The sequence below is a fragment of the Passer domesticus genome, chromosome 1 (assembly GCF_036417665.1).
Source record: "Passer domesticus isolate bPasDom1 chromosome 1, bPasDom1.hap1, whole genome shotgun sequence".
In the NCBI taxonomy this organism is placed as follows: Eukaryota; Metazoa; Chordata; class Aves; order Passeriformes; family Passeridae; genus Passer; species Passer domesticus.
Genome location: NC_087474.1, coordinates 52,889,792 through 52,916,729, shown reverse-complemented (window position 1 = coordinate 52,916,729; position 26,938 = coordinate 52,889,792). Strand labels below are relative to the sequence as shown.

The window sequence follows — 26,938 nt, the reverse complement described above, 5'->3', positions numbered from 1 at the left end:
AATTGTGGTTGTTAACTGTGCATCTTACAAAGAGCTATTTGTGAGTCATTTATCCAAGTCCTGCAAATTTTAAAAGCAGAGATTTCCAGTGTTGGTGCATTGACAGTCTAGAATATATTTAAAAAAATAATTCTAATAAGTTTTGCTTTTATGTAAATGTTCTACTATGTTCAACTTATTAGCAAAATTATGGTTTTTTTAATAGTTTGAGAGAAAATCTTTCAGTGAAGTCAGTTAAAGAAACAGAGAAGAAACTTCGCCATCTGCTTGCAGACTTGCCACTTCCACCTGAGTTGCCTGGAGGAGCTGAGGTACCCAAAAGCCCTGAAGAAAAGAAACCAGCAGTTCAGTTACATAGCAAGAGAAGACCAAAGTATGTTTATTAAACTTTTTAAAAGCTTATCAAGCAAGTAGTAATAATAATAGTTTCTTTAAAATATGTTCTTGTCAAAAGAGTTCTGCTTTCTGACCTTTTTAGTATTAATGTGGCTTGACTCAAACTACATGGTTTATTGCCACTTAATGATAATAAGACTAATAATATTAGTTAACTAATAATGTCTCAAATAGTGTTGAGGGTGTCTTCAAAGTTAAGACAATGTCTAGATATACTAGTTGTATTCTTAAAAGTATTTGTTGCTTTCTAGAATATGTGGACCACGACATGGTGAAACGAAAGAAAAAGAAATAGACTGGGGAAAGCGCTGTGTGGATAAATTTGATATTATTGGTATTATTGGTGAAGGCACTTACGGGCAAGTTTACAAAGCCAGAGATAAAGATACAGGTAAGTTAAAAAAAGGTAAATTTAATCCTACAATTTTAAATGAACAGGATGGTTTTGGATTTTGTTTTATATTGAGTAAAATTTGTGGTGTTCTACCCTCTTATGTTTGGAAGTTTTTAGTTGTTGGTGTGCTCAGTTTTAAGTTTAGCATTTGTCTAAATCAGAAATTATTGTTTGCTGCATTGGAAAGCCATTTCTCTGTAAAGCTGTGGCTGAATGAAGCTGAGTAGTCCTAAATTCTAATTCTTATTTTTTGAGTTTTGATGGTCTGTATAAAGTTGAACTAGTGAAGAAGAGAGGCTAAATATCCTGGGGAAACTAAGTGTCACAGTAGGCAGGTTGGCAAACTGTAATGAAGTTTGTAAAGTGATGTAACTATGAAAGAAGCTATGCATAAAACTTGCTCATGGTTGTTTGTACTCCAGTAGTCACTAGTTCATAGTAGGAAAATTATCTTCTGTGCAACACAGCTGTGAAGAGTTGCATATGGGGTATTCTTGCAATATAACTGACTTTACAATAGTGATACAATTTTTTAATTTCATGTTAAAATACTGCTGAAATTAGCGAGCAGTCATCAGTAGGATACATAATATTGTCACTGCTTCTAAATAGATTATCCAAATTCCTTATATATACTGTATGCCATGTGATTGTTTTGTGATTAGTTAGTAGTCCTTTCCATGATTGCTTCCCCTTCTGGCTTATTTGTGCATGCTTTGAATGCTGGATCGTTTTCTACTTCAGAAGTAACTGAATCTCGTAGGAGCACATACCAGCCACAGTTCCTTCTTTCTGATCACCAGAAGAACAAGCAGTGTGATTATAATTCCTTTATTCCTTGTCTCAGTCTGAAAACTTTAGTTCTAGTTGAACTCTCACAGATTTTTGCCTCTACCTTGAGAACCTTTGCAAATCATTGTTAGGATCTCCTGAGATACTCTTTGCATATTTGCCCACTCTGTCATAACCATATTGCCTTTTTGGCAAACTTCAGATTATTTGTGCCTCACAGTCATCTCTTAACCTCCCCTTCCATAGAAGTTGTTGCTTTCTGCATTGAAGGCATCTGTACAGATACACAAGCAAATCTGTTAGCTTTGAATTCAAATCCCGTGTGGAGGGTGGCATTATGACCTTTAAGATACCTTAGACGAAGCTGTGTAATGGGCTTTCAGAGCAAGTGGATGTGGTGTCATGCTGGAATGTGATCTACTGTGAGTGTATCGGGTAAGTTAGTGTAGGTTAAGTACTTTTTAGAACTAACAAAGATACCTGGGCTGTCAGTAAAGTTCCCAGACACAGCAATAAACTTTCAAGAGCAAAACTATTGAACTAGCGTGTATGTCTGTACTCATCCTCTATCATGAGCAGATCATGCTCCTGCCATTTTGTAGAGTCTAGTTTAATACAGCCCACCCTGCAGTAAAATAGTAAGGGAAAATCTCCTCACTATAAGAATGTCAGTGCCACTTGTGCTTGTAGAAAGTATACTGATGAATTTGAGGACTCTTCAGTCATCATCCTCATATCTTGAGCTGCACAGTATTTCTGGCTAGATACCTGCATTCTGACCAGTGGTAGTGTAGTATTAAGAAGTCCAGAGCAGTCACAGGCCTCTGTCTTTAAAGCTGCTGCTGATAATCAGTCTTTACTGGTAGACATGGTGTGGAATATTGGCATATGTGAGTGAGTTGTGCAGGAGGAAGGAGGATAGCCCTTATAGTGTATGTAGCTGAAAATTCTCATTTGTAGTTTTGCTCCTGTCTGTGATGCTGATTTCTGTTCAGCATAGTGCTTGGTGCAAGCATCAGGGTTTTGAAAAATAAACATACAAATCAATACTAAATTCCATGGTTTGGTTGCTAATCTTAATGGCTTTTATTTAAATTTTTTCTTAGGGGAAATGGTAGCACTGAAGAAAGTACGACTGGATAATGAAAAGGAAGGGTTTCCAATTACAGCTATTCGAGAAATTAAGATTCTTCGACAGCTTAATCATCAAAGCATTATCAACATGAAGGAAATAGTGACGGATAAAGAAGATGCTTTAGACTTCAAGAAGGACAAAGGTATGTATGCTAACAGGGATTGCTCTTTCTGGACCTGCTATGCTGGATTTGAAGTTACGCTTCATTAAAAAATATGATTGCAAATTGTGCTGCCTGATGAGGGATTTTAATTTTGATTTAAATATTATAAGAAGTTGTTTATTTAACTTGGCTATGCATTTTGCTTATATAAACATTTTATGCCAATATTTTGTGGGATAAAAAATGTTTTGCTTGATTTTGGTTTTGCTGTAGAGGAACAGATGTTTGACTCCTTGACACCCATGGATTAGGGAGGCCAGCAATAATACGAAGCTCTTAATTGTGAGCTTTTCTTAACCTTTTATCTTTTTAGTGCTTTCTCACACCATTTAAACTATAGCAGGCTGAGTGTTGAAGAGATGTTTTTCATTTTGGCCTTGGTTTTATATTAATTGTTCTTTAGTTACTTTTTTGATGATTAGGCACAGGTGTTTTGTGGGCTAGAAGACGAGTAAATTAGTAGTATGAAAGGCAAGACTTGTACAGTGGTAGTGTTTTTCCCCAAAGAGAAGGCATGCAGACTTCTACACTTGGTTCCTTCAGTTTTAAGTCTGTCTTGTTTGAATTGTTTCAACCTCCTTAGTCTAGAGATTCAAGCAAACAGAGTGAAAATCATGCAGTTTTGTTGCTTGGTACTTCTGATATTGGAGTGGTATTTTGCCCCTGGAGGCATTTCATTTTAGGTCTAAGTGGTACAAACCTATCATTTTGGAGGTATTTTAGTGTCCTGTGGGCAATTTGTTACATAGTGTGGAATGTGGTACCTGTCCTTCCCTGCTCTCTCTCCATGAGTCTCTATACTGCACTGAGTCTCACTACTGCCCAGCAGCAGTGCAGATAGAAAATGCTGTGTGTACTGCATGGCCAGCTGAAACGATCATTCAGAAGGTGGATATGAAGCAGGAATTCATTTGGGTTTTTTTCCTAGCACCTTCGGAGAGTATAATACCTTGAAGCATATACAGCACTGACATGCTTAAAAGTGGGGAAGTATCTAGCAAGAGTTTCTCGAGAGTTGTGCAGGTTCAGTGGTCAGAGCCCACTCAAAATCTTGTCAGTCTGCAAGTTTAGTCTTGGTATGTGAGTCTTGCACTAAGTTTTAATTAGGTGTAACCTACTTGGCTAATGAGACCACACTGAGTCTTGACTTAATACATAATGAGTCATTAATGAATTTTCTTTCTGTTTAGTGTCGTGTTTAGAATTGAATAGTAAATTTCAGATGGGGTTTTCTGTCCAAGTCTGTGTTTGTGCTTTTGATATTACTTAACAATATATTAAAACAAGTACATTTTCTGAAATTTACGAGGGCAGGAATTTCTCTGGAGAAGAATTCTGTTCTGTTTTGCTAGAATAGAATTGATTTTTGATAGTTGAGTACATTCTGATAGTTTCTTGAAAACATTAGCAGGATAATGAGATGCTGTTTACAAGTTCTCTGTGGAAAAATGGAAGTTGTGGTTTTTTTTCAGGCATTGTATTCCTTATTTCTCTAATGAGTAGTTCATTGTGAGATAGGGATTTATAGCTGAGTTGTGGCCAAATTGTCGTCTGTGCAGAGAATGAATGCAAGCGGGAGGAAGTTTGGTCATTTTCAGAGTAAAGTGTTGCAAATACAAAAGTAGGCTGCTTAACAAGAAACCATTAGAAAAGTGGTAGATAGATAAAGATATCTTACAATGGGCAGCGGTTACAGTAAAAGTAGGGTGTTTTGCCTATATGATGAGCGTGCTTATGCTTAATATATGTTATGTGTTTACCATAGCTTTGAAATATGACTTGGAAAACCCTGCTGATATTCCCCTTAGAAGAGTAGGGAATAAGAACATGTTTTTCTAGTTATTATGAATGAAGTTAATTTTGTTTCTAAGGCTGTGTATCATATCCTGACATAGTATTCATCTGCTTTTTCACTTAAGGCAGTGTGGGGTTTTTTTGGTTGGATCTCAGTGGTTTAATATACAGTACATTCCGTTTTCTGATAATAATGTAAGTGTTTTACAGTACTTGATTTAAGGATACTTTTTAAGATAGTAATATTGGACGGCAAGCCAGCAATAGCTTGGCTTGTACAATTTTGTCCTGATATTTTTAGCTACATCACATGTTTTTAAATGACACACTCAAAAGTCTGGAAGAGAGAATTACTCGTTAGCCATGTTAAAGCCTGTCTCAATATTTTCAACAAAGAAAACTTTATCAACAACTTTATCAAGTTTTATCTTGGCCAGCTTGGACTATAAATTTCAAGACATGAACAGCTTTGATAGATAGTTTTGAGTTTATTCTTTCTCTACTAACTGTTAGCAAAAGAAGTGTAACACATTGGAGCCCTACGTTACAAATTTTCTAAGTGCATTTCTGTCCATCACTGGAAGTCATCACTTTAGGCAGCATAATAGTTTCTATAGATTGGGTATATACAAAGCAGAGTGGGTGATACATGGGTCTGTCTACTGAGGATCAGAAGCTGTTCACTTTGCAGTCTTCATTATGCATGAGATGTGCTTGATGATAAAGTTGAAGAACGGCATTACTGATTGCTAATTAGTAATGTAACATCTTGATTCTCAGGCACAATCCTAATAGATAAAACATATATGTTGGGTGTGGCCACAAGCAGTATTCATTTTATATGTTTCTTGTGTAGGCTTTTCTCACCTATCATTCAGAAGGAGATAGGTGAACTTGTGAACACCCAAATTAATGATGGGAGCTTGTGACTCTGAGGTTGTATTCAGTCTTTTGTGTGTTGAGTCACCTTATCAGTTATAAAAGGAATTATTGAGAAAATGCTTTCTCAATTTGAGCTGTTGGCAGTTTTGGTATTTTTTCTATGTGCATGTGTAATTTATATGACTTTGGTGTATAATTTTTACTTCGGGCACTTGAGATGCTTCTTCAGTTTTCAGTTGCCTCTAACAGCTGGGAGATGTTTGCAAGTGCTCAACAGTCTAGCTATGGGATTGACATGATCTCTTTTTACTAAACAAATGGAAAATGCCTGACATCCCTTCCTCCTTTTGACTGGGATAGGTGTTTTTGCTAACCTGAGGGAGGGTGTAAAACTTGGCATGGAGACCAGTAATAAAATATCTGGTTAACATTGCAGCTTAAGGGATTTTTTTCTGGGTTTGTTTTTTTTTTTGTTTTTTTTTTTTTTTTTGGTCGGGTTTTTTTTTTTGGTTGTTGTTGTTTTTTTGTGTGTGTGAATTGCCTGTTTATGTATGTGTGTTTCTATAATTAATTTTAAGATGTAAGTTTATTGATTTGCAGTACAAATCAGCAAACTTTTTAGGCATGAAATTGGTATTTATATTGACAGTATTGTAGTACAGGAGTACACTGACTCTGCAGTACGTTGTAATATGACTGACAGGTTACTTTCTCACAGCCGTCAAGAAGTACTTCTTGACTTCCGAAATCTTGTGGTTTGGAAGGAGTCTGTGACAGCGGTCATGTAGTCAATGTTACGGGGTAGCTGGTTTGTCTGTGTTTCCTAGGAAGTTGAGTAAAAGCAGAGGTGTGAATTTCAGAAACCTCCAGTGCTCTACAGCTTGCCTTGCTGCTCCCAAAATAGCTGATAGAAATTTACCCTGAATACTTTTCATGCTAGAGCTAAGTTATCAGGAATAGTGTGACTACTTGAGTGGTGCTTCCTATTTGTGTGCTGTACTGGGCTTTGGTCTGGAATAAGTGCAGACCTAATTGTGTGGCTTTTCAACTTGTTACATGTCAAAATGAGAAAAATCTCTAATTATTAATCACAGATTATTGTCTGCTTTAAGTTTTTTGTTTTAGTTTAGTTGTTTGGTTTTTCTTTCCTTATTTTCCTCTATTATATGCTAAAACAAGGAGAGAATTTATTCCCAGGGCTTCTGTACGTTCTTGGCTTGTATCCCTGTTTCAGAACATATGTGGAGTTACTGCAAGAGGAAAATGCAGTTGAACTTGAAAGGGGAGAATAACACTGTCATTAAATAGAAACTTAATATTGGGTGAAAATGTAAAAAAGTAGTATAGAAGCAATGTTTTCTTAAGTCTTAAGGGATTAATTCAGCAGCTATGGCTATATTTGTTGTTCTGGCAATCAGAAAATAGATTAATAAAACCTAAGTCGAACAGAAAGACGATTACTGTTGAAGGACCTTTAAGAAATTTAAGTGTAAGGACCTTTAAGGAATTTAATTGTAAGGAAATTTAGGAATTGGTGGGCAATTTCTTCTTTAGTTTTCAGGTTGTAGTTGATAAAACCCTGCATAAAACTCTTGGAATGGTATATCATGAGTACTGGAAGAGAAATGCTAAGGAAATAAAACAGTAAATGTAATGTAATTATATTTAATCAGTCAATAGTGAGAATAATCTATGTATTGCATAGAAGAAGCTGGAGGAGGCTTAGTAGCAGAATTAAAATCTGATGGACTTTCATTTTGAAAACTGAGTACAGAACAAATATTGAAAACGTTTTTCACAACTCAGCATTGTATGTACTATGCACTGAACTAGGCAGGGATGCTAGAGTTTCTTTAAAGCATTTCTGTATTTCAAGATACTATTGTAATGCATTTATGCTAGAATTTAATTGAAATTTGTGTGTAATAAGGCCTTTCTGGTCTCCTGGGTCATCAGATCTCTATCTAATTAGATATTTTGAGAAACACTGAACACCTTTCCTCTGAATTACATTTGGAAAATACTCGTTTAAAAGCCATCATCTATGGAGGCTTTCGGATCATTCTCCCCTGCACCACCATCCTCCCCTCCCAGTCTGAACACTTGTATCTTTGAGAACAAATGGTGTCCTCTTTTATTGGATCTGTGTGATTTGAAGACACTCCAAAGAAATCCAGAGCCTGTGTCACAAAAACGCAAAGCATGTTTTGTTAGTATTTTTTGGCCTCTCAGAAAATCCACTGTTTATTGCAGATTGTTAGTGCCATGTTTTGTTGAGTCAGCTTTCTTGTGTGCAAACCTTTACTGCATTATACCTGAGCTTATTAGGTGTTAAGAAACTGCTTCTGTTAGAGCTCCATGAACTGAAACATATGACTGAGAGGAGATGTTAATCCTTTAATTAGTCTAAATTGATATCTCACTTGCTGAACCCATCCATCTTAACTGATAAAATAGTCAGAAAAGTGCATTTTTCCAAGGGCAGTCAGAAGGAGTAAGGTGAGGATTATTTCCATCCATGTGAATCTTCTTTATTTGCTCTGTACCTCCTTAATAGATTCAGCTGCACTCTCTTATCCCATATTCAGAAATAGGCAGTGTTCCTACTGTTCAGCTGTTCCAGCTGCTGCTCTGTCAACATGTAGTGACATTAGGATTTCTGATTATCTCAGTAGATGAACTTCATGGTGTTAGTGAAAGAAATGGGCCACCTAGGATACAACCCTTCTGTTAGTGCTTTGTTGCCGCATGTAGAAATGGACTAGGCTTTCTCCCGCCCCACAGGTGGGAAGTGCAGGTCTTTAACACAACAGCTGTACGATGAGGAGTTTTAAAGTCAAGTAAGTAATTCTGAGTTCATTTGAATTGCACGCATTTTACTGTGAGACTGCTTTAGGTGTTTTTATGGCACTGCTTCCCAAAATGAGACCTGGGCAAAGCTGGCAACAAGCAAAACATAATTTTGAAATGTAACCTCCAAGTTATAAAATGTTTTGCCCTCATAAAAGAAGTAACTATTATTTTTTTCTGCTATGTTTTCCTTTTTTGAGAAATGGATATTTGTGTGGCATTTGTTTTGATAGAACTAAAGTATGCTGTGAACTTGAACTCAGACTAAGCTCTAGTAAGCACACTTCTGCCTGTGCATAGTTCATTTGTGATGTCTTCCCTGACTGTTTCCTTCTTCCTGAATGACTAGCTGCATTCCCTTTTATGGAGCATCAAATGCCCCAGTGTGATGAAAAGCGATGAAAATTTGAAATTATCAGGTGGAATAACATAAGGATCTTGTTGGCAAAAACTACAGATCTCTGTCAGAAAAGGGCACCATGTTTGTCTAGGAATAAATTAACAGAGTTCCACTTCAGTTTGCTTGATAGCTTGAGTAATACTGAAAATTAGGCTTGAATGGTAAGATTGCCAGGGTTAATAGACTAATTTTCATATTTTCTCATACTAAATGAAGATTTTACCAGTTCTTATTTTTAAAACAAATTTTAATAATGTGTAGTTAGGAAATAGGCAATAATGCACAAGTGTAATGAATCTGTACATTTGCTCTTGATCTCATAAGGAAGTAATATGTAGTATTTATCCTGTTCTAGTGTATGTTTTCTAATAAGAGTTGCAGAGAATGTAAATAATCAGGTGTCACCTCCCAGGTACTACTCAACTTTGTTTATGAATCTTCTCTGTTGTTGTTAGCTGTCCTCTTGCATGAACGTACCAATTCTGATTGCTGGTTATAGTGCATAAATAGAAGTGAAAAAATCCTGGGAGTTAGTGACAGAGCAGGAAATAGCTCAAGGCATGGATCCTGCTTTGCATGTAAATAAGAGGTCTCTGTTCAGCTGTTCTCACTAAACAGTACTACAGTCAATCTTTCTCCTTTGTCATATACACACATGCAGCCAGCTGCCATGACAGAGTTAATTTTCTGTTGTACTCCAGAGCAAGAAGGTACCAAGATTCACTGGTGTTGATTCAGTTTTGTTGAGCCGACATCCTCTGAAGGACATATCTAGGTTTTTCTTACATTGCAGCACTAATATCAGGTGTTTTGTTTTGAGGCATTTAAAAATATGTTATGGCTTATACTTCAGTCATTGTTGAAGTAGATCTAACAGTAGATTGCCAGCTATCTAATTTGAAAATATCAAGATTAGGAGCGTCTGTGCTTTTCCATGTTAAACTGGTGAACTGGATTGCTGAACTCAGTTATGCAAATAGTAATACAACAGATTTTTTTATAGACTTTAATACTTCCCTCTCTCCTTGTGAAGTGATGAGTGGTATTGTGTTGTATCTGCTTGATTCACCTCTGTTTCTCCCCCACTGTACACAACAGCAGGGGTATTCTATAATGAGTATTTTACTTTCTCTGTATAATACGCAGCAGGACAAAAATACCTAAGTCGAAAACAACGAGGTATGCAATGGCCTGTGTTTTAGTTGATGTATGCTAATCATTGTTACAAGTTTAACACTTAGCGTATGAGTAATCTTCTTCCTGAATAGCAGATAGACCTCGCATTCTTTTTTCTGTTTTCAGCTACTAAACAAGAAAAGGAGTTAATTAGAATGTGGCTGTGTATGTGTACAGCTTCTATCAAGCTGACTTCTCATTATTGCTCCAAGACTTTCACTAGTTTCTGAGTTTAAACTTTTTTAGGAACAAGAACATGTAATGACTTCTTGTTTGGTAGAAACTATTTGTAGTGGAAGATTTAAGGAAGTTTTGGAAATGCAAGGTAAACAGACCCGCCTGAATGTGGTTTCTGCATTGTTTCCTTCACTGTGCAGGGGCTGCACTGTTCTGTGTGTCCCAGGGTGAAGAAGAAAAAGAATGAAGTACTAGAAAGTAGATTGCACTGGGAATGGTTGTGTTGGAGATTGGTTATTGTTACTTCTGAGTCACTCAACACTTTTCCTCTTGAAGAGTGCTTATACTTATCAAAGAGCCTTGGCTTTAATGGCTTTATTGGTAGCATTATACAGGCCAATATGAGATAAGACCAGATTCTCTTGTGCTGAATGTATGCGTGTGGCAACTTAAAACATGAAGTCTGTCTTTGCAGAGCTGCTGTTACTAGTAGGTTAGTTCTGCTTTCTCATTTTATCCTGTCTTATAGGCATTTTTAGTCTGAGAAGGGCCAGCTTATTTCTGACCCAGTTGCACGGCTGTCATTAAAAAAATTAATCACTAAGTCATGACAGATGAGCAGTAATGCACAATACTGCTTGTACATATTTTGTTTTTAGATTTCCTCTCCAAATTTAACATAGGTAATATTAACACAGTTAATTTTTCTTGAAATAAAATGGAGGGAGATTGAGAGCTATAGAGAGAGTGTATGTTCATCTAGACAAAAGCACCATGTAGTAACATTATTTTTCCTTTCACATGCATTTGACTAGTATAACTGTTTATATTGAACAGCAATTTATTAAAACTTTTTACTGTACTATATTTCATTGGACATGAGATACAGCTATAAATACTGCAGACAATCTAAGTAGCTGTATGAAAAATCTTCTGATTTTAAAAAGTAGGCAACAGCAATGCTTTGGACTGCTGTTAAATCAGTTTTTCTCTCTGTTTCTCCTACCCTTTCCCTTTCTTTTTGTAGGTGCATTTTACCTGGTATTTGAATATATGGACCATGACTTGATGGGACTGCTGGAATCTGGTTTGGTTCATTTTAATGAAAATCATATTAAATCTTTCATGAGACAGCTGATGGAGGGCTTGGCCTATTGCCACAAGAAGAACTTTTTGCACAGAGATATCAAATGTTCAAATATTCTACTAAATAATAGGTATGGATATTACTTAAAGGTACATAACAAAATTTGTATGCTTACAACATCTTAAAATTGTTATTTCAGTCCTCGCATTTCATTAGCAAAACTTATTTTCTAAATTGCCTCGTTTCTTTAAAATCAGTTGCAAAATACTAATCCAGCAATGTTCCTGCTTAACACTGGATCCTGCAGCTGTGTTTTAATCTATGTTAGATTCAATTTTAATCCTGCTAAGTCAGAGTATGGGGGAAAATTATCTCAGTTTAAATGTATTAGAGCAGAATTGTAGGATGTAAGTGTTTGAAGTGTATTCTTTCTGCCATCTCATTTCAAGATGGCAGTGTGGCTAGGCTGGTTCTTCATGACCGTTCTGAGGTCCTCATCATCATCAGTCAGGATAATGCTTTAAGAGTATTTGATTATGCCTTAACTTGCAGTTATTGCCATCATCAAAGGGGGAGAATAATTTGTTTCTTACTACTTTAACACATGGTAATTAAAAATCATATTAGTAAGTGTGGTGTTTTCAGTGTGCAACAGCAGCAACAAATAAAAAGCCAGTGTGAGGACAGTGGATGACTTCGTTACCAACTGTTCTGCATTGTAACCTGGAGTACTAAATCCAGGGAGCAACATAGCAGCAAGGCTTATAACAGCAAAAAAGGGTATAGTTAAGAAAAAAGAGTAGGTAGTCAGCTTCTGGGATTTGTTGTCACAGGAAGTTTTCTGGGTAGTGTCAGGAGTTTCAAAAAAAGATGAGATACAGTCAAAGATAGGATCATTGACACATGCTGATGGGAATGGACAGGGACCTGTTTTAGCGTCCTTAACACAATGATTGTGGGTAGTGGTTAAGTATGAGGAAGATGAACACCAAAGGGAATGAGTTTACGTGTTCTTCCTAAAAATCTACTGCTGCTGTTGGAGATTAAATACTAGGCAAAGTGGATCAAGGGTCTATTTTGATAGGCCTAGTTTTCTCCTAGCTTTCTCCAAATTAAATTTGCTATTTCTTCCTCCTTTTTTCCTTAGAGTGAACTAACACTTGATTGCTTTCAACTCGGTATCCTACTGCAGCCTTGTCAGATTATAATACAGATTCCCAAACAGATGTACACGTTCCTCCCCATTACTCACTGTGCCCACACACCTAATCCTATTATCTGCTGATCTCCAGGGTTAGTGTTTCTGTGTGCACCTTTGGGAACTCAGAGGCTGGATGTAACCTGAAAGTGGAGAAGAGTGCCTTATGGTAGAGGAGGAGCTTGTTATTTTACTGTGCTCTCCAGTCCAAGTTGCAGAGTTGGGTTTCCCCGCCCAGAACAGTGTCTGATCATCCTTAGGTTTTTCCACCAGCACCAGAAAACTTCGAATGATTTTTTTAAGCCAGTGTTTCAAAAATCCTATTACTAGTTACAGCCTGAAGCCAAACATGTGGATTATGCATCTTTTACATAGGCAACTTCAATGAATTTTTGAGTAAATACAAATAATCTTCTACGAACACATTCTCAGGAATAAACATGTAAATTTGAGGGGAACATTTCTTTGTTTATGGGTGTTTTCCAAGAAATCAGAGTAAAGGTCTGAGGAGAAAAGTTGATGGAAACGATAACCTGTATATGGTATCATCAGAAAATTGTCATGAACATGCTGTTACCATAAAATCGTCTTACTAGCAGCAAATCTTGCCATAATTTGATAAAATAGACTGTATTTGAAAGTAATGGGCGTTAATAATAAAGTCTACAGTTAGTAAAGTTTACAGTTTTTAAAGTACAGAAAAGGAAAACCACATATAAGAGTCCAACATTCATTTCATTTATTAGAGAAGCTTGCAGATAGCTTTCTCTTTGAATCATCCAGACTTTATAAGTAGTGGGAGTTTCTGGTCACAGAGCAGTGCCTTTTAGCTGTGGGAAATGCCAGGCAAGAGCTCTCTTCTACTCTTCCCCTCATATATGGAAAAACTCAGGAATGGGTTAGGGGTTATGTCATTCAGCACGTTGGCTGCTGACAAAAATAGAAGCCCTTATCTGGTCAGTCACCCTGATGTAAAGGCTGTATTTAAAATGTACAAGCACAGAACAGGACTTTGATGACTTCCTAGAAGGAAGTATGACTGCTAATAATTGTTTGCTGTACAAGGGCTCATGCTAGCAGTAAGGCCTGAGAAAATAGCAGTTTCTTCCCTCAGTTTTTTCCTGCAGAGTTACTGACTGGAATATTTCATGGTATAGACATAAATTTTTACTAACATCTAATAACGTAAATGCCATTTGATAAGCGTACCAAATTTGTGTTACTTGTCTGTGCTATTCAGAGAGTTAGCATACTGTTTACTGAAGAGATAGCAGAGCATTACCTCTTCATTAATGTGGTTTGGGGAAGGTCAGTTGCAGCTGTTTCAGTCTTTACCTGATTTTGGGGGAAGAGAGCTTAACACGATTAACCACTAAATAATTCTTTGCTTTTTCCACCAGAGGGCAGATAAAGCTCGCAGATTTTGGGCTTGCTCGGCTGTACAACTCAGAAGAGAGGTAAGATACCATTGCACTGTGAAAAGGCATTCAGAAGTTTAATCTTTTTATGTAACTGTTATGAGGTAGAGAAGACTGTTTTGTTCAGAGGAAATTTTACTGTACTGTAATACAAGTAATTGCTTAGGATAGTGAAAGAAATACATGTTGTCTTACACAGCATAAAACCACAAAAGTCTCTTTGTGCAAGTGTATTGCATTTCCAGGTGTTCTGGATAAATAATGGTAGAGACTGGCTATATATTGATTGGAAATTAACTTACAGTCCTGAGTTTCTGGTCCTGTAAACCTGAGGTATATTTCATCTGTTGGTATACCAAAGATGTTATTTAGGGAAAGCAATTTTTTTTTCTGACACAAGGTATCCTACAATTCGTATTCAATAAGCATTACTTTTGTGTATGATTTAACTTTACATTTCAAGAGGTTCATTGTACTCTTTAGGCAGTCAGTGCTGTTGAATCTGCTGGAAACAGAGATACAAGTTTAAATAAAAGTTATTCTGAAACTCCTTGTGACTTGTGCTTCTGTTGTTCTTGGCTTCTTTATGCTCATACTCCAGGAAACAGGTGCACAGTTTTTTATGATTAAGAAATTTAGTATTTACTTTGCGATGTAGTATTTGTCATGTGGAACTGACTTTTCAAAATCCAGGCTGAATATTCACTACAGCAATATGTCCATGAGGTAATTGGATACAGAGATGGTTGGATACCTGACCTTGCTTTGATTTCTGCATGTCTAATTTGAGAAATAATAAACCCATAAAGCTAACATTATGGATATTGTTTTCTACACAGCTCTTAGGTTGTTGATAAACGTGTTAGCATTAGTTTCAGTGAGCTATTGTCTCAGAACTCTTATTTCAAGAAAATATGCTTAAGTACAGTTATGAAATCCATTGAGTGTAATAGCAAAGTGAAATAATCTTAAGCATCTGCTAGCTGATTATTTTTTGGTTTGGATGTACTTAATAATAAAAGGATGTTATCCTACCTTCTTGTTTTAACATGCACCACACTGGCCTAATGGGTTTTTTCCCTCTGGTTTGCCATGTTTTGCTCGGGTCTTTTTAATGTTTAGATTTAAATTAATTTAAATTTTCTTTGTAAAACTCACTGTTCATTAAGGATTAAAGATTCAGTGTCCTTATAATGCCAATAACCCATTTTATTGTGCATGAAACAGCAACATTATTATGCCATTATATGAAACCAAGATTATGATTTAATTAAGCTAGCTAATAGAATTGCCAGTTGAACATGGAACTGTAATTAGAATCTCAGTAGATTTTTGGCAATTCTTTTGTCATTCATTTTCCTTCTTACCTGCAGTAACAGATATAATTAATGTACATCAACAAGTGTATAATAGCTGCTGTTTTTAATTAATATGCATTGTGTTTGGTTTACTGTTGTTTAGAATTTAAAACTGTTTGAAAAGGTACAGAACTTAGTAGGGGCATAATGGGGAGGAAATAAAAATTTAAGTAAATTCTCATTTGGTTGTTGCTCCTTTAAATGTTATTCTGATAGACTTAACGTGTTTGGAGTAGGAGGTATGACAGACTGCATGACAAGGCAAGTGTTCAAATAAAAACCACCACATACTAATTCATATGAGCAATGTATCTGTAGAGATAGTCCAGTCCACACCATGTAAACATTTCATAGGGAATGCTTGCTTCAGAGATAAATATGATAAATGATGGAATTGTTACCAAAAACAAGGATTCCTTTTAAAAAGGAATTGGAGTTATGTACCTTAGTGAAAGAAAAACTCAGATGATTTTACAGAAGTGATACCTGTACTACTGAGAATGCTATAAGAGTTCATTAGGCTTCATTCTATGGTTGTTCATACTTATTGTTACTCTTTCTGTTTGGAGTTACCTTGTGTTGGTAACTGAAAAAAAATTTCACCTAGTGAAAAACCGAAAAAAGCGGAAAGAATTCTGGAATCACTTTTAAAGCACCCTGGTTGAAAGAAAACCAAAATCGAGCATCTATATTCTGCTTTCCATTTTGAACTGTTGATGCTGTAGTTCAGCTTGTGCACAAAACAAAATCTGTGTCTGTGTTAGCAGAAATCTTTGATTTAGTGGGAGAATTGGAAGGATTATTCACAGTGACCAAAATTTCTGGTTAGCGCTGTGGAGAATTAAAGATGTTGTGAAATATAGGAAGATACTAGAAGCATTCCAGGCTTTGGAATCAAAATTTGTGAATGATGCAGTTCCAGAAAAGACTTTTATCTCTTTTGCTCTTCCTTAATGCGGGAAAAGTGACTTTTTCCTTCTTTTTAAAGTGCTTGTAGAGGTCCTGTATTTAGTATGGTAATAGCCAATAGGTGCATGGAAGCTACTGGTTTTATCTAAGTGAGTCCTGCTCTTGAGATGACTAGCAATGTAATAAATAGATAGTATTGCTTTCTGAATAATAATGGAGATACACTAGTCACATAGCATCAAGGAGGCTGTGTGGTTATTATTTATATCTTCAATCTGACTGTTTGTAGTCTTCATCAGGTAATTCTGTTTGCTTTTGTGCAGTTACAGCTTTGCAGGACTAAAATTAAAAGAGGGTGGAAGATTGTACTGTTCTTGAACAGCATCACAGAAGTAAAGACCTTAAGGTATCATTTTTTTAGACGTGTGATCGTACTAAAATGATAGTTCTCCTTTTTTCCTCCTTCCAACAGCCGACCATATACCAACAAAGTTATTACATTATGGTATCGGCCTCCTGAACTTCTCCTTGGGGAAGAAAGATACACACCAGCTATCGATGTCTGGAGCTGTGGGTAAGAGTTTGGGTAGAAGCCTAGCAGGGGTAAAAAGAAGCCAGAAATAAATTCTAAAGTTTCTGTCATTCTGTACTAAAAGCCATAATGATGGAATTTTGCAAAACTGTTTTACAGCTGTATCCTGGGTGAACTTTTTACAAAAAAGCCAATATTTCAAGCAAATCAAGAACTTGCTCAACTGGAACTCATAAGGTAACTAGCAAGCACTGCTGCATAGGTGCTTCATAAACTGACAGGTTTCTTAGTGTTAAAATCTGAGATAATGCACTGCAAATACTTGCAAGTGGTTAGTTACTGCCCTGGGCGAGATGTTAGAGGTTTTGAGGGGCATTTTACACAAGTGACTTTGGCACAGACATGTAGGGTTTTTTGTGACTGTTCTGTGTTCCTAGCAATGTACCCTTGGTGAGCAAGATGGGTTCTTGTAGAGTAGCTGGAGTTGCCTGTTACTGAAATGGTAAAGAGAGAGTAATGAAAATGCCTGTGATTTTTAAGATGGTGTTGCAGCTTGCTTGCAGCAAATCAAAATGAGAACATGGGCAATAATGACAAGTGGGATTTGGGAGGAAAAGGTATTTGGCATGCTGCTAGCCATGAGCTCTTGTTTCAAGCCTACTACACACCTTAGCTTTATTACTTTTGTGGAAATATTTCTGTTCCTTTACAACCTGCCAGGCATTTGGTGGAGATAAAAATTCTGTTTCTTTCCTTGTTCTCAATAAATCATAGAATGATAAGTATTTAATTTAGTGGAAAGAGAACATCCCTTTTATTTCCCTTTATTCAGCAAGCAAAATCTTCTCCTGACTCTGATATCATAATTGGCGTTGTAAATGAGGAGAGGTTCTCTTCCTAGAAACAAGGGGAAAAGGGGGTGAGTCCTACAGAAAGAGAACAGTGAGAAAGTGAACAGTAAATGGTCAAATTAACTTAATAAAATATTACTAAAAATATTACTAATCTGTTTTCAAAACAGATTGAACAGTAGCATGCTTCTGTGTAATGTGTTATTAGCTGGCCTGGATAAATGAAGGTTTTAGGTGGTGCAGAGCAGATCAGTGGTCATTTTTGGCATAAGAAGAATTAAACTCCTGAGTTTGGGAATTTTTGGTTTTGAGCACTAGATGGCATTGAAGCACATGAGAATGAGTAATTTGAAGGGTTTTTTTGTGTTTTATCTCTGGTACAAAACTAAAACTTTGTGATGTCCTTCTGCTGGAAGCTTCTGTTTGTTGCTCATTTCTTGTCTTCACTGATGCTGCATTTTTTGCTGTTTGAACATAATATATCAGTTTTATGAACTTTTCTGCAGTGATCATGTTGCAGTCAAAAATTCTACATTTATCTTTTCAAAATATATCAAAGGTAGAGCTGAAGTACATTCTGATAGTAAGAGATTAATTATTTTTATTCTCCCTCCTAAAAATTGCATACCCCAACCAGTGTAAAGTCAGATTGGTTTGCATAGCACCAGGGGCATAAATCATTACGTCCCTTACACTACCCATTTAAATCTTATGAAAAGGAGGGCTGAACTAGGGAAATATACTTGCAAAATGTCTTTTTATGACTGTCTGGATGGGAATTTGAAACCTTGTATATATGGAAATACCATATTAGTTTTTCTGCTGAGAAGTGTGGTATTGATCGACTTGTAGTTAGATATTGGAAAAAAGGATGGCGATGGAATGTGGGGCATAAGAGTATTGGCAGCTCCATTTCTGAAGGTAGATGAGGCTTGAGGCATAAAACTCATAACTGAAGTAAAAAATACAGAGGTTTTCTCTGTATGGTAGTTTCTGCCTTTAGGACTTACTGAATTGTTTGGTATTTCTCCCTTATGTCATCAGCAATAAATAAGTTCTCAGTGAAAACTGCTTTTTCACCTATTTGGTATATATTTCTTCAGTGGCATTGGGAGCTAAAGACATAAAAGTTACTCTAAATGTGGGCTATCCAATTTTTCTAGTCAGATACCTGGAGAACTCTTCAGATGTAGTTGGTTACATTTTTGAAAACATTGGTGTAGAGGATATTTGGTCTGGACTGAGGCAGAAACAGTAAGTTTAGTCTGTGTGGGGTGATCACCCTTTGTAGACAATTCACCATTATTTAATGGTGTTGGGCATTTGACAGTGGAGAAATTTTAGCTAACAATAACCTGAACATGAAAATTGAAAATTATTTTTGTTTTCACTGTACTTGCAAGAGTAAAAATGACAGCTGTGCTCACTTTTGGTTTTGGATCTCATCCCCTTTTTCCCTTCTTTTTGGTACAGCCGGATTTGCGGAAGTCCTTGTCCTGCAGTGTGGCCTGATGTTATAAAATTAGCTTATTTCAACACAATGAAACCAAAGAAGCAGTATCGTCGAAAACTGAGAGAAGAGTTTGCTTTGTAAGGATGAAGAATTAGTTTAGTCAACTGTAATAACATTAAATTCTCCCAGAGACTTTATGAACTCCAGTATTTTCCAGAGAACAAGCATAGATCAAGTGTAAAGAAAAATGGCTTTAGGTTTTTGTCCTTCCCCTGACACCCACAGAGATTGTATTAACCCTTATTTAATAGGAGCATCAAGAAGAGGAAAGAAGGACCTAAAATTTCAGCCACCTGTCAACTTTCACCTAAGGAAATATTTGTTTGGTACACCTGCTTGTTGCCCTGTCCAAAAAACAGCTCAGAGTACTTAATTGTTTTTTATTGGTAAAATTGGCTACAGCTAAATATGTAGTCTGGTTAACATTAGCCTTTTGCGTCATAAACTCATTCAACACAGAGGAGTTACCTGAACCGTGTGTTCTAAAGTACTACCATTGGACTAGTTTTGTGCATATATCACAAGTGAAAGGTATGGAAAACAGCTGTTAGATTATTTTAAGGGAGTTGTTCCCCTCCTTCAGGTGAAGTGGGTTTCAAGAGAAATCCATCATCCTGTTCATACTAATGAGACTAATGTCTTTGAAGCAATAGACTTATTGTCTGTGAATCAGTTGAAAGTCTGGTGGTAAATTTCAACATGTAATAATACAGTCTGAGTTTTAAAATGTGGGTGTGGTTTTTTGTAAGTACAAGCAATGAAACAACACAAGGCAAAGAAAGCTTGGGTTATATAATAGCACAGGTAGTAAAAGGTGAAATTTCTTTCTGCCTCCTACTATCCAGCTCAGGTTGTGGGTGTGTTTTGTTAGTGTATAAGTTACCTGAGGACTTACTGATCATCTTGGAAGGGGTGTGTTCATTAAAATTTTTCACAGATGTGTGTGACACAAAATAAAGATGTAATGCTTTCCTCTGTTTTGCACTTTTGTAGCATTCCGCCAGCTGCATTGGATTTATTCGATTATATGCTTGCCCTGGATCCCAGCAAGCGCTGCACAGCTGAACAAGCTCTTCAGTGTGAGTTTCTGCGAGATGTGGAACCATCTAAAATGCCTCCTCCAGAGTAAGTAATTTCCACTGGTAATGCTACTGACCTCTAGGAAGTGTGAACATGCACCGATTTCAGTAAGTTCTTTGTGGTTCAGTAAAGGAGATGGTGGCAGAAATGCTGACGTGTATAGTTGTTGAAAGGTGATTCTGTAGTAAAATGCTTGTGTAGCTAAGTGACTCATGTAATAGATAACAGAATTGATTTGTCATTCCTAGAACTAGTTATTGAGTTACTACCTTTAAAGAAAATACTCTTTTATGAACATTTCTAATATTTAAAAAGCATAATTTTCTTGTTATCTCAGTTTATCAGTGCCTAATTTTTCCAGGGATTTTGAGATCCTCCATGAATCTGAATTACTGTCTTTGATGATAGAATGACAGTGCGTATAGTGTTCTCCACGGGTACCTGAGAGTTAAAGTGAAATACAATCGTTTATTGAGCCAGATGAGAGCCTTGGTTTCACAAGCAGGAAAAGTGAAATTGTGCAGGGTTGTTCCTGTCAGTTTCTCTAGAGGAAGTGTATTGCGATGTCCTGTAGGATTTTTGCAGCGACTATGCAGTCATCTTGATCAGTACAAATCATATTGGAGCATGTCCTAAGGAAAACAATGAAAAGGTACTAGAGAATCTGCAGGTCTCATTCTTTCCTCGGTATAGCTGCCAGAACATAGAATCTATGATATTGTTTGAGTAAACTGAACCTTCAAGGCAGCCTGTACTGACTTCTTTTTATCTAAGGATTTTTTAATCTAAGGATTTTATTAAAATTATTTCTAGACTTACCTGTTATATACACAAGGTTGTTATACAGAATCACAGAATGGGTGAGGTGGGCAGGGACCACTGTGAGTCATCTGGTCCAGCCTCTGCTCAAGCAGGGTCATCCCAGAGCACTTGGCACAGGATTGCATCCAGATGGTTTTTGATGTTTTGCTCTCTGGGCAAACGTTACTAATGTTCTGAAACATCAGCCGAAGAGATTTCATTGCCTGAATATGACTGTATCGCTGTGTGAAAATCAGAAATCAACAATCTCAAGCTGTTTGCTGAAGTTTCAAAACCACTTGAACAGCATGTTGCTTTTGTGCGTTTTAAAGTAAGTGAATGGGAAGATCATCTTTTCCCCAGGGATGTGGTAATGCATCCATTCTAGAAGCTGATATATGGAAATTCAAAACAAACTAGTCACTGGTGTCCTTCTAAAAATTAAGAGGAGCCACACTCACTTCTGGCACACCACAGGAAAGTATCAACTGCTCTCTTGAGAGACTGAAGTTCTGTTTTGGGAAGGAGAAGCTGTTAGTCCAAAGAAAGTGACATGCTGATTGGAAGGATGAGAAGTATCCATAGGATACTTCTCAAAATGAGTTTTTGCTTCCACTTGTTTTTTAGAAAATACTTGGCAGGTGGAGGGAGAGAATAAAGGAGACAATTGTCATAATTGCCTTTCCAGTGTCTCTTGTAATTTGTCAGCTAATTTTTCCATGTTTCTGGGTGACAGGACTGCTAAGACAGTTAATACACAATAGGAAGACATAAACCATTATTTTTACTGCCCATCTCAGTATTCTTTGTGTTCCTGAGAAATCAGAATTGAGATGCCTGCAGGGAGCTGTAATGGAAGGACAGAATTGGTGGCAGATAAGTTTCTTAGGAGAATTTTGCCTCTGCATTCATATGTCTTATATGGAATATCCCCTTGTTCTTCCTGGTATCCCAGCTTTGGTAGTGTCAAGTGATATTAATTCATGCAACTTATTTCTGCAGTTTTTTCCTTTTTTATCCCCCTACTTTCTTGATTGCCTGAGCTACACACTATAAATACAAGATAGCCGTGTCTGTTACTGTGGACAAATATGTGACCTAATGACTCAGCAGTGCTTTTTAAGCAGACAGAAGGACCCTGAAAAAAATGCTTTCACATTGATAATTTAGTAGTATGCAAGTTGTATACTTCATAGCAACTGTGCAGCATTGGTTTTGAAGTTTTGAATTGCACAAATAATTAGGAAAATAATTCTCAAGATACTTTTTCCCCTTTTCTGCCAGCAGGATATGTGCTTCTGAAAGAGGCACTCAGAGTTTTCAGTCAGAAAAAGCAGGTCTGAGATTTTGCTGGCTTTTGAATGCTCCCTGATGTATTTCTGGGTTCCAGTAGGTTCACCTTTCAGAATTTACATTATGTATAATTTAAGTGTTTTTGCCAGTATGATTAAAAAAAATAAAAATAGTAATAAAACTGATTATCTCCAATTATTCTTTGCAGCCTTCCTTTGTGGCAGGATTGCCATGAGCTGTGGAGTAAGAAACGCAGAAGACAGAAGCAGATGGGCATGACTGATGACTCTACAGCAGCTAAAGTCCCTAGGAAGGATCTGTCTTTAGGCATGGATGAGAGCAGAACCAACACCCCACAAGGCATGCAAACTTCTTCCCAACTCAAAACTCAGGGCAGCTCTAGTGTAGCACTTGGTCAGTAATATTTTCAGTTCTTATAATTACCTACTACTTGGATTGCACCTCTAGAAATTTTAGATGTTATTTGCAGAGTATTGGCATCTCCTGGATTCTTGAGGGAGGAACAGTATTGTAAGTTTAATCTTTGTTACAAAAGATTTGCCTTTGCTTTTGGAAATGTAAGTGTTCCTTTCCAATTTTACCTAACTTTTCAGCCTGGTCAGAGCAACTAACTTGCTTGCTCTGTATTTTGAGGGGATTTTAGCTCTTTGGTAATTCCTCAAGCCAGTAGCTCTTCAAAGTTTTTCATAATCTCCATAGATTGGATGAGCTTTATTGGTATTGATAAACTGATCAGAAGGCAGAGTGTAGAGCAATTGTAATTTCAAATGGAACAGATTCCATCTGCATGTTACGTTAGTCTTCAGCTTTCCAGGTTATTGGGGCTAAATCAAGTTGTAAAAAAAAAAAAACCCCCACCACGAGCAACAAAAAAAACCACCAACACCAAAACCATCCCCCCCAGAAGCTGGTATAACATGAAGTATCTACCTCTGTGAATTGCACTGCCAGTAATTCTGAAACTTTAACAAAGATAAGTTTTACAAATACAACAAAGTAATGATTCCAGTACAGAGAGCGTTTGAGATACTCAGCACTTAAGTGAGAGTTCTTACAAAATATGTAGAAATACAAAGAGTAACAACACCAAATGGATACCTGTAAGTTAAATGTTAGACCATTTTTGATTGTGCAAAGTGAGCATAAATCCTATGGCACTGATAGAGGAGATCAGCTAAATAACACAGTTTATGCATTCATAGCAGCTGACAATTCTATATATTAACCATCTTGAATCAACCCTTAATCTAACAGTAGAGCAGAGTTCCAAATATTCTGTGCAAAGATACATTGAAAGTAGCTATTTTGATGATATTTTATTGCAATTTATTGACTCTTGCTCCATTCATCTGGTTTCTCATTGTAAACCAGCTGCAAGATTCTGCTAATCCATATGTTTAGGCTAAAGTTTTGGCAGCATTTTCAAGAACGACTTTCTGTAACTTTTTCTCCCATCAATGAAACTATATTAGAAGTTTAAAGAGTCCAAAGGATAGTTATCTTCTTTGTGCTTTTATAACATAACAGCCTGATGAGAGACTACTACTAGTCATTAACACTGACTATGCAAAAAACCTGAAGCAAATAGACAAGGAATCATTCTGACCTATATTGCTGTTTACCCATATGTAAAATACACAGAAAAATATGTCTAGATAGAAAAGAAGACAGTTTAATTTTCAGTGGTGCATAGAGGCATTTCCTGTATTAAACAAAACACTTCTGGAAGCCGTAATGAACCTTAGATAATATTATTAATAAGTCACATTATATAACTCCATGACCAAATACATGCTTTGGCCAAAACTCTTGCTTTTGTTTCTTAGCACCCCAAAAGGAGAGGTTAAAAATACATTGTATGAATTGCTGATGTTCTGATTCATAAGTGGGACCCCTAGTTATTGCATTTCGAAATTTAACAGGAGCTGTTCAGAGCTCAATAATTTTGTGAAATCTTTATGACAGATTTCCCAGAATACAGTTTCCTGTTAGAATGAACTTAAAGCTAACCAAAGAATATGGAACAGGTAGATTAGTTTCCCTGTTTGGCATTTTTCTGATGAATTTTCACTGAGAGTCTGAGAGAAGTTTTTAATGTTGAGTATATCATCCTCAGATGTGACAAAATCTGTTAATCACAACATCTTAGTGAGAGTCAGCATAAGGCATAAGAAATTGTGATTTTTTTTTTTTTTTTGTATTGCCGAATAGAAGATGGGTTATATTCATATAGAATACAAAGCAATTTTGAAGTACCTGGATTCCGCTTAAGTCACTTCCAAGTGCTTGTATTCTGATGCCCATCCACAAGTAGAGTTGTGGGTTGTGGGTTTTGCAGCACTTTCCAGCTGTGCTGTTCTTAAATCTTGCAAGGCAAATACTTAATACCTTTGTGTGTTGTGCATAGTTTCTAATCTGCCATTAATTAATATATTGCTAAGATAGCCTAATGGCAATGATAGAAGAGGACTGAATGTGTTTGTGCTGACCTAGGTGGAGAAAAATTCAGAGCTCAGCCAGCCTGCTTACACACTAATTTTCTAATTTTTAACTTCTTTCTTATCAAAATAAGTTGCTCATAGGCCATGTTGCAATCCATGCTGCTTCACTTCTTTCAAAATAAATCACCACAATGGTGTTTGAAGCTGAAAAAAAACTTTGATATTCAAACTTCCTTATTCATATTCCCCTGCATCATCGTAATCTGCACTTATTTGTGGCAAACTCCATTTAATTGAATTAACTGTATATTATCACATGTTTCTTGCTACTGAGTGATTCACTTCTTTTCCCTCAAAATCAACACTGCCTTTTGCATTTATACTGTGAGCTCCTATGCCATCTAGAGCTAGGTCACTTGGACAGGTGTTAAAACCCAGATGCTGAATTAGAATGGGCTGGAATATGACTGGAAATGGATTTTGCAGATGGCTACTTTTTAACAAAGGGTTGTGATATGTCAAAGACAAGAAATTTTATGGGGATTGGAAATCTTACAGCTGCCTAAAGCAGGTGGCCTTAAGCCCCAAATTAGTTATATTGTGGAATATTGAGCTCTAGCTTGGTCTTTTTCCATCTAAGTGCATGCATGCACCTCCTGGAAGTCACTTTGGTTATGTTGGATCTTACTGTTCCATTTCCTATAGATACTCCCCAAAGACAGTTAATATGTAGAAGCATTCCATTTCTGTGTTGTCCAAACCCATGCTTTGCCAGTTGTGTCAGCCATGCTAGATTAGTCTTGAGTTTCTGAAATATGCCAGTTCTAAATAATACTTAAAAACACCTTTTTTGTCTTTAGCAAAAACAAGCACTGGACAGCAGTTAAACCAGAATGAAGTGGCAATCCTGCTAAACCTGCTACAGTCTAAAACAAGTGTTAGTTTGGCACAGTTTGCCCAAGTATTGAATATTAAGGTAAACCCAGAGACTCAACAGCAACTAAATAAAATAAATCTTCCTGCTGGAATTTTGTCAGCAGGTGAAAAACAGTCAGAACAGCAGCAGCAGCAACCACCGCCGCCTCCGCCACCACCTCCAGAGCAGGAGCCTCTAAAACAGCCGATGGTCACACAGCCCCCTGTGCCACCTGCTCAGCTGGGTCAGCCTAAAGTGGAGACTGATGCTGCCCAGGCAGCTGTGCAGAGTGCATTTGCTGTTCTGTTTTCTCAGTTAATAAAGGCTCAGCAAACAAAACAAAAAGATTTTGTGTTGGAGGAGAAGGAAAATGGATCAGGAAATGAAATGTCGTTACAACTCAGGCAGCCTCCAGAGCCTGCCACTCCAGTGTCTGTCAGCCGGGACGACGTGGAATCTCCGGCACCTGGCTACCCACATGTGATCAAGTCGTTATATATGTCTGCAGGTACTGAAGACCTTTATTGCTAACCAGCAAATACCTGGAGCACTGGAGATGTAATAGTGTGGGAGTAGAGAATTATCATGTTTGCCATATGAATCTGTGTGAGTATAGGATATTAAATTGATTTGGTCACATTTTATGTCTGGATCAGAGAATTTGTCTCTTAGTCTGACAGGTCTAACAGACAGAGCAGTCAATAGCTAACCTAAGAGGTGCGCAGGTATTAGTGATGAAACATTGATCATTATTGTGGGGGTTGATGTTTTCTTAGTGGTGAGTGTGGTGGTGAAGACAGTCTTTTCTAGCAGATGCATAGATGTAATTTGCCAGTTTTGACTGTTTAGGTAAAGTTTATTTTGGTGAGACAGTATTTTATTTTGGGTTCTAATGCTGACTAGAGCAGTTCCTTAGTGTCAAATTCAGTGGTTATCCTTAACTGTGACACACACATGGCTAAAGGTTTCCATTGAGGTACAGTAGTGGCTTCTGTAGTCTTCTCACAGTTTAGAACTCTGTTCATATTTTTGACTTGCAAATTCAGGTTATTATATATTGTGTTGTTTGCAGCTGTTGAAAGAAATATTCTCAAGTGCTTTGGGGCTGTTCTTGGAAGGTCTGGGGGGCTTTTTGAGAGGTGTGCTTTTTTGTTTGTGTTTATTTTAAACCTTAAGTTTTGCTGGTCTTTGATAGGGTGGCCCTGTGTCCTGTGAGACTTCTGTCCTTATCTGTGAATCTTTTTTGATCCTTCTTTGAATTGTTAGTGTTTGTGTTGCTTACCTTTTGTCCTGGTTGTTTGCTTTTGCTGTGGGTTTTTTTAAGGAGCTTGTAAAGTTTTTCTTTAACTGACTGCTTGGTA

At 36.9% G+C, this 26,938-nt stretch overlaps 1 protein-coding gene across 6 annotated transcripts in view; it reads left to right on the top strand.

The window, feature by feature from the left end:
• CDK13 (cyclin dependent kinase 13) overlaps positions 1–26,938 on the top strand; it is a 47,242-nt gene that overhangs the window by 15,018 nt on the left and 5,286 nt on the right. The window contains exons 3-13 of one of the 6 annotated variants that reach the window (XR_010362410.1): positions 206–373; positions 648–787; positions 2,689–2,859; positions 11,187–11,376; positions 13,845–13,901; positions 16,602–16,703; positions 16,821–16,898; positions 18,986–19,102; positions 20,019–20,150; positions 22,408–22,613; positions 25,522–26,183. Coding sequence is in view for 5 of the 6 variants with exons in the window: in XM_064420169.1 (XP_064276239.1) it covers positions 206–373; positions 648–787; positions 2,689–2,859; positions 11,187–11,376; positions 13,845–13,901; positions 16,602–16,703; positions 16,821–16,898; positions 18,986–19,102; positions 20,019–20,150; positions 22,408–22,613; positions 25,522–26,085 (1,925 nt within the window). In the remaining variant the exon portion in view is untranslated. The remainder of the gene's footprint in view (positions 1–205; positions 374–647; positions 788–2,688; positions 2,860–11,186; positions 11,377–13,844; positions 13,902–16,601; positions 16,704–16,820; positions 16,899–18,985; positions 19,103–20,018; positions 20,151–22,407; positions 22,614–25,521; positions 26,184–26,938) is intronic. The other 5 variants (XM_064420195.1, XM_064420174.1, XM_064420186.1 and 2 more) reach the window with 5 other exon arrangements.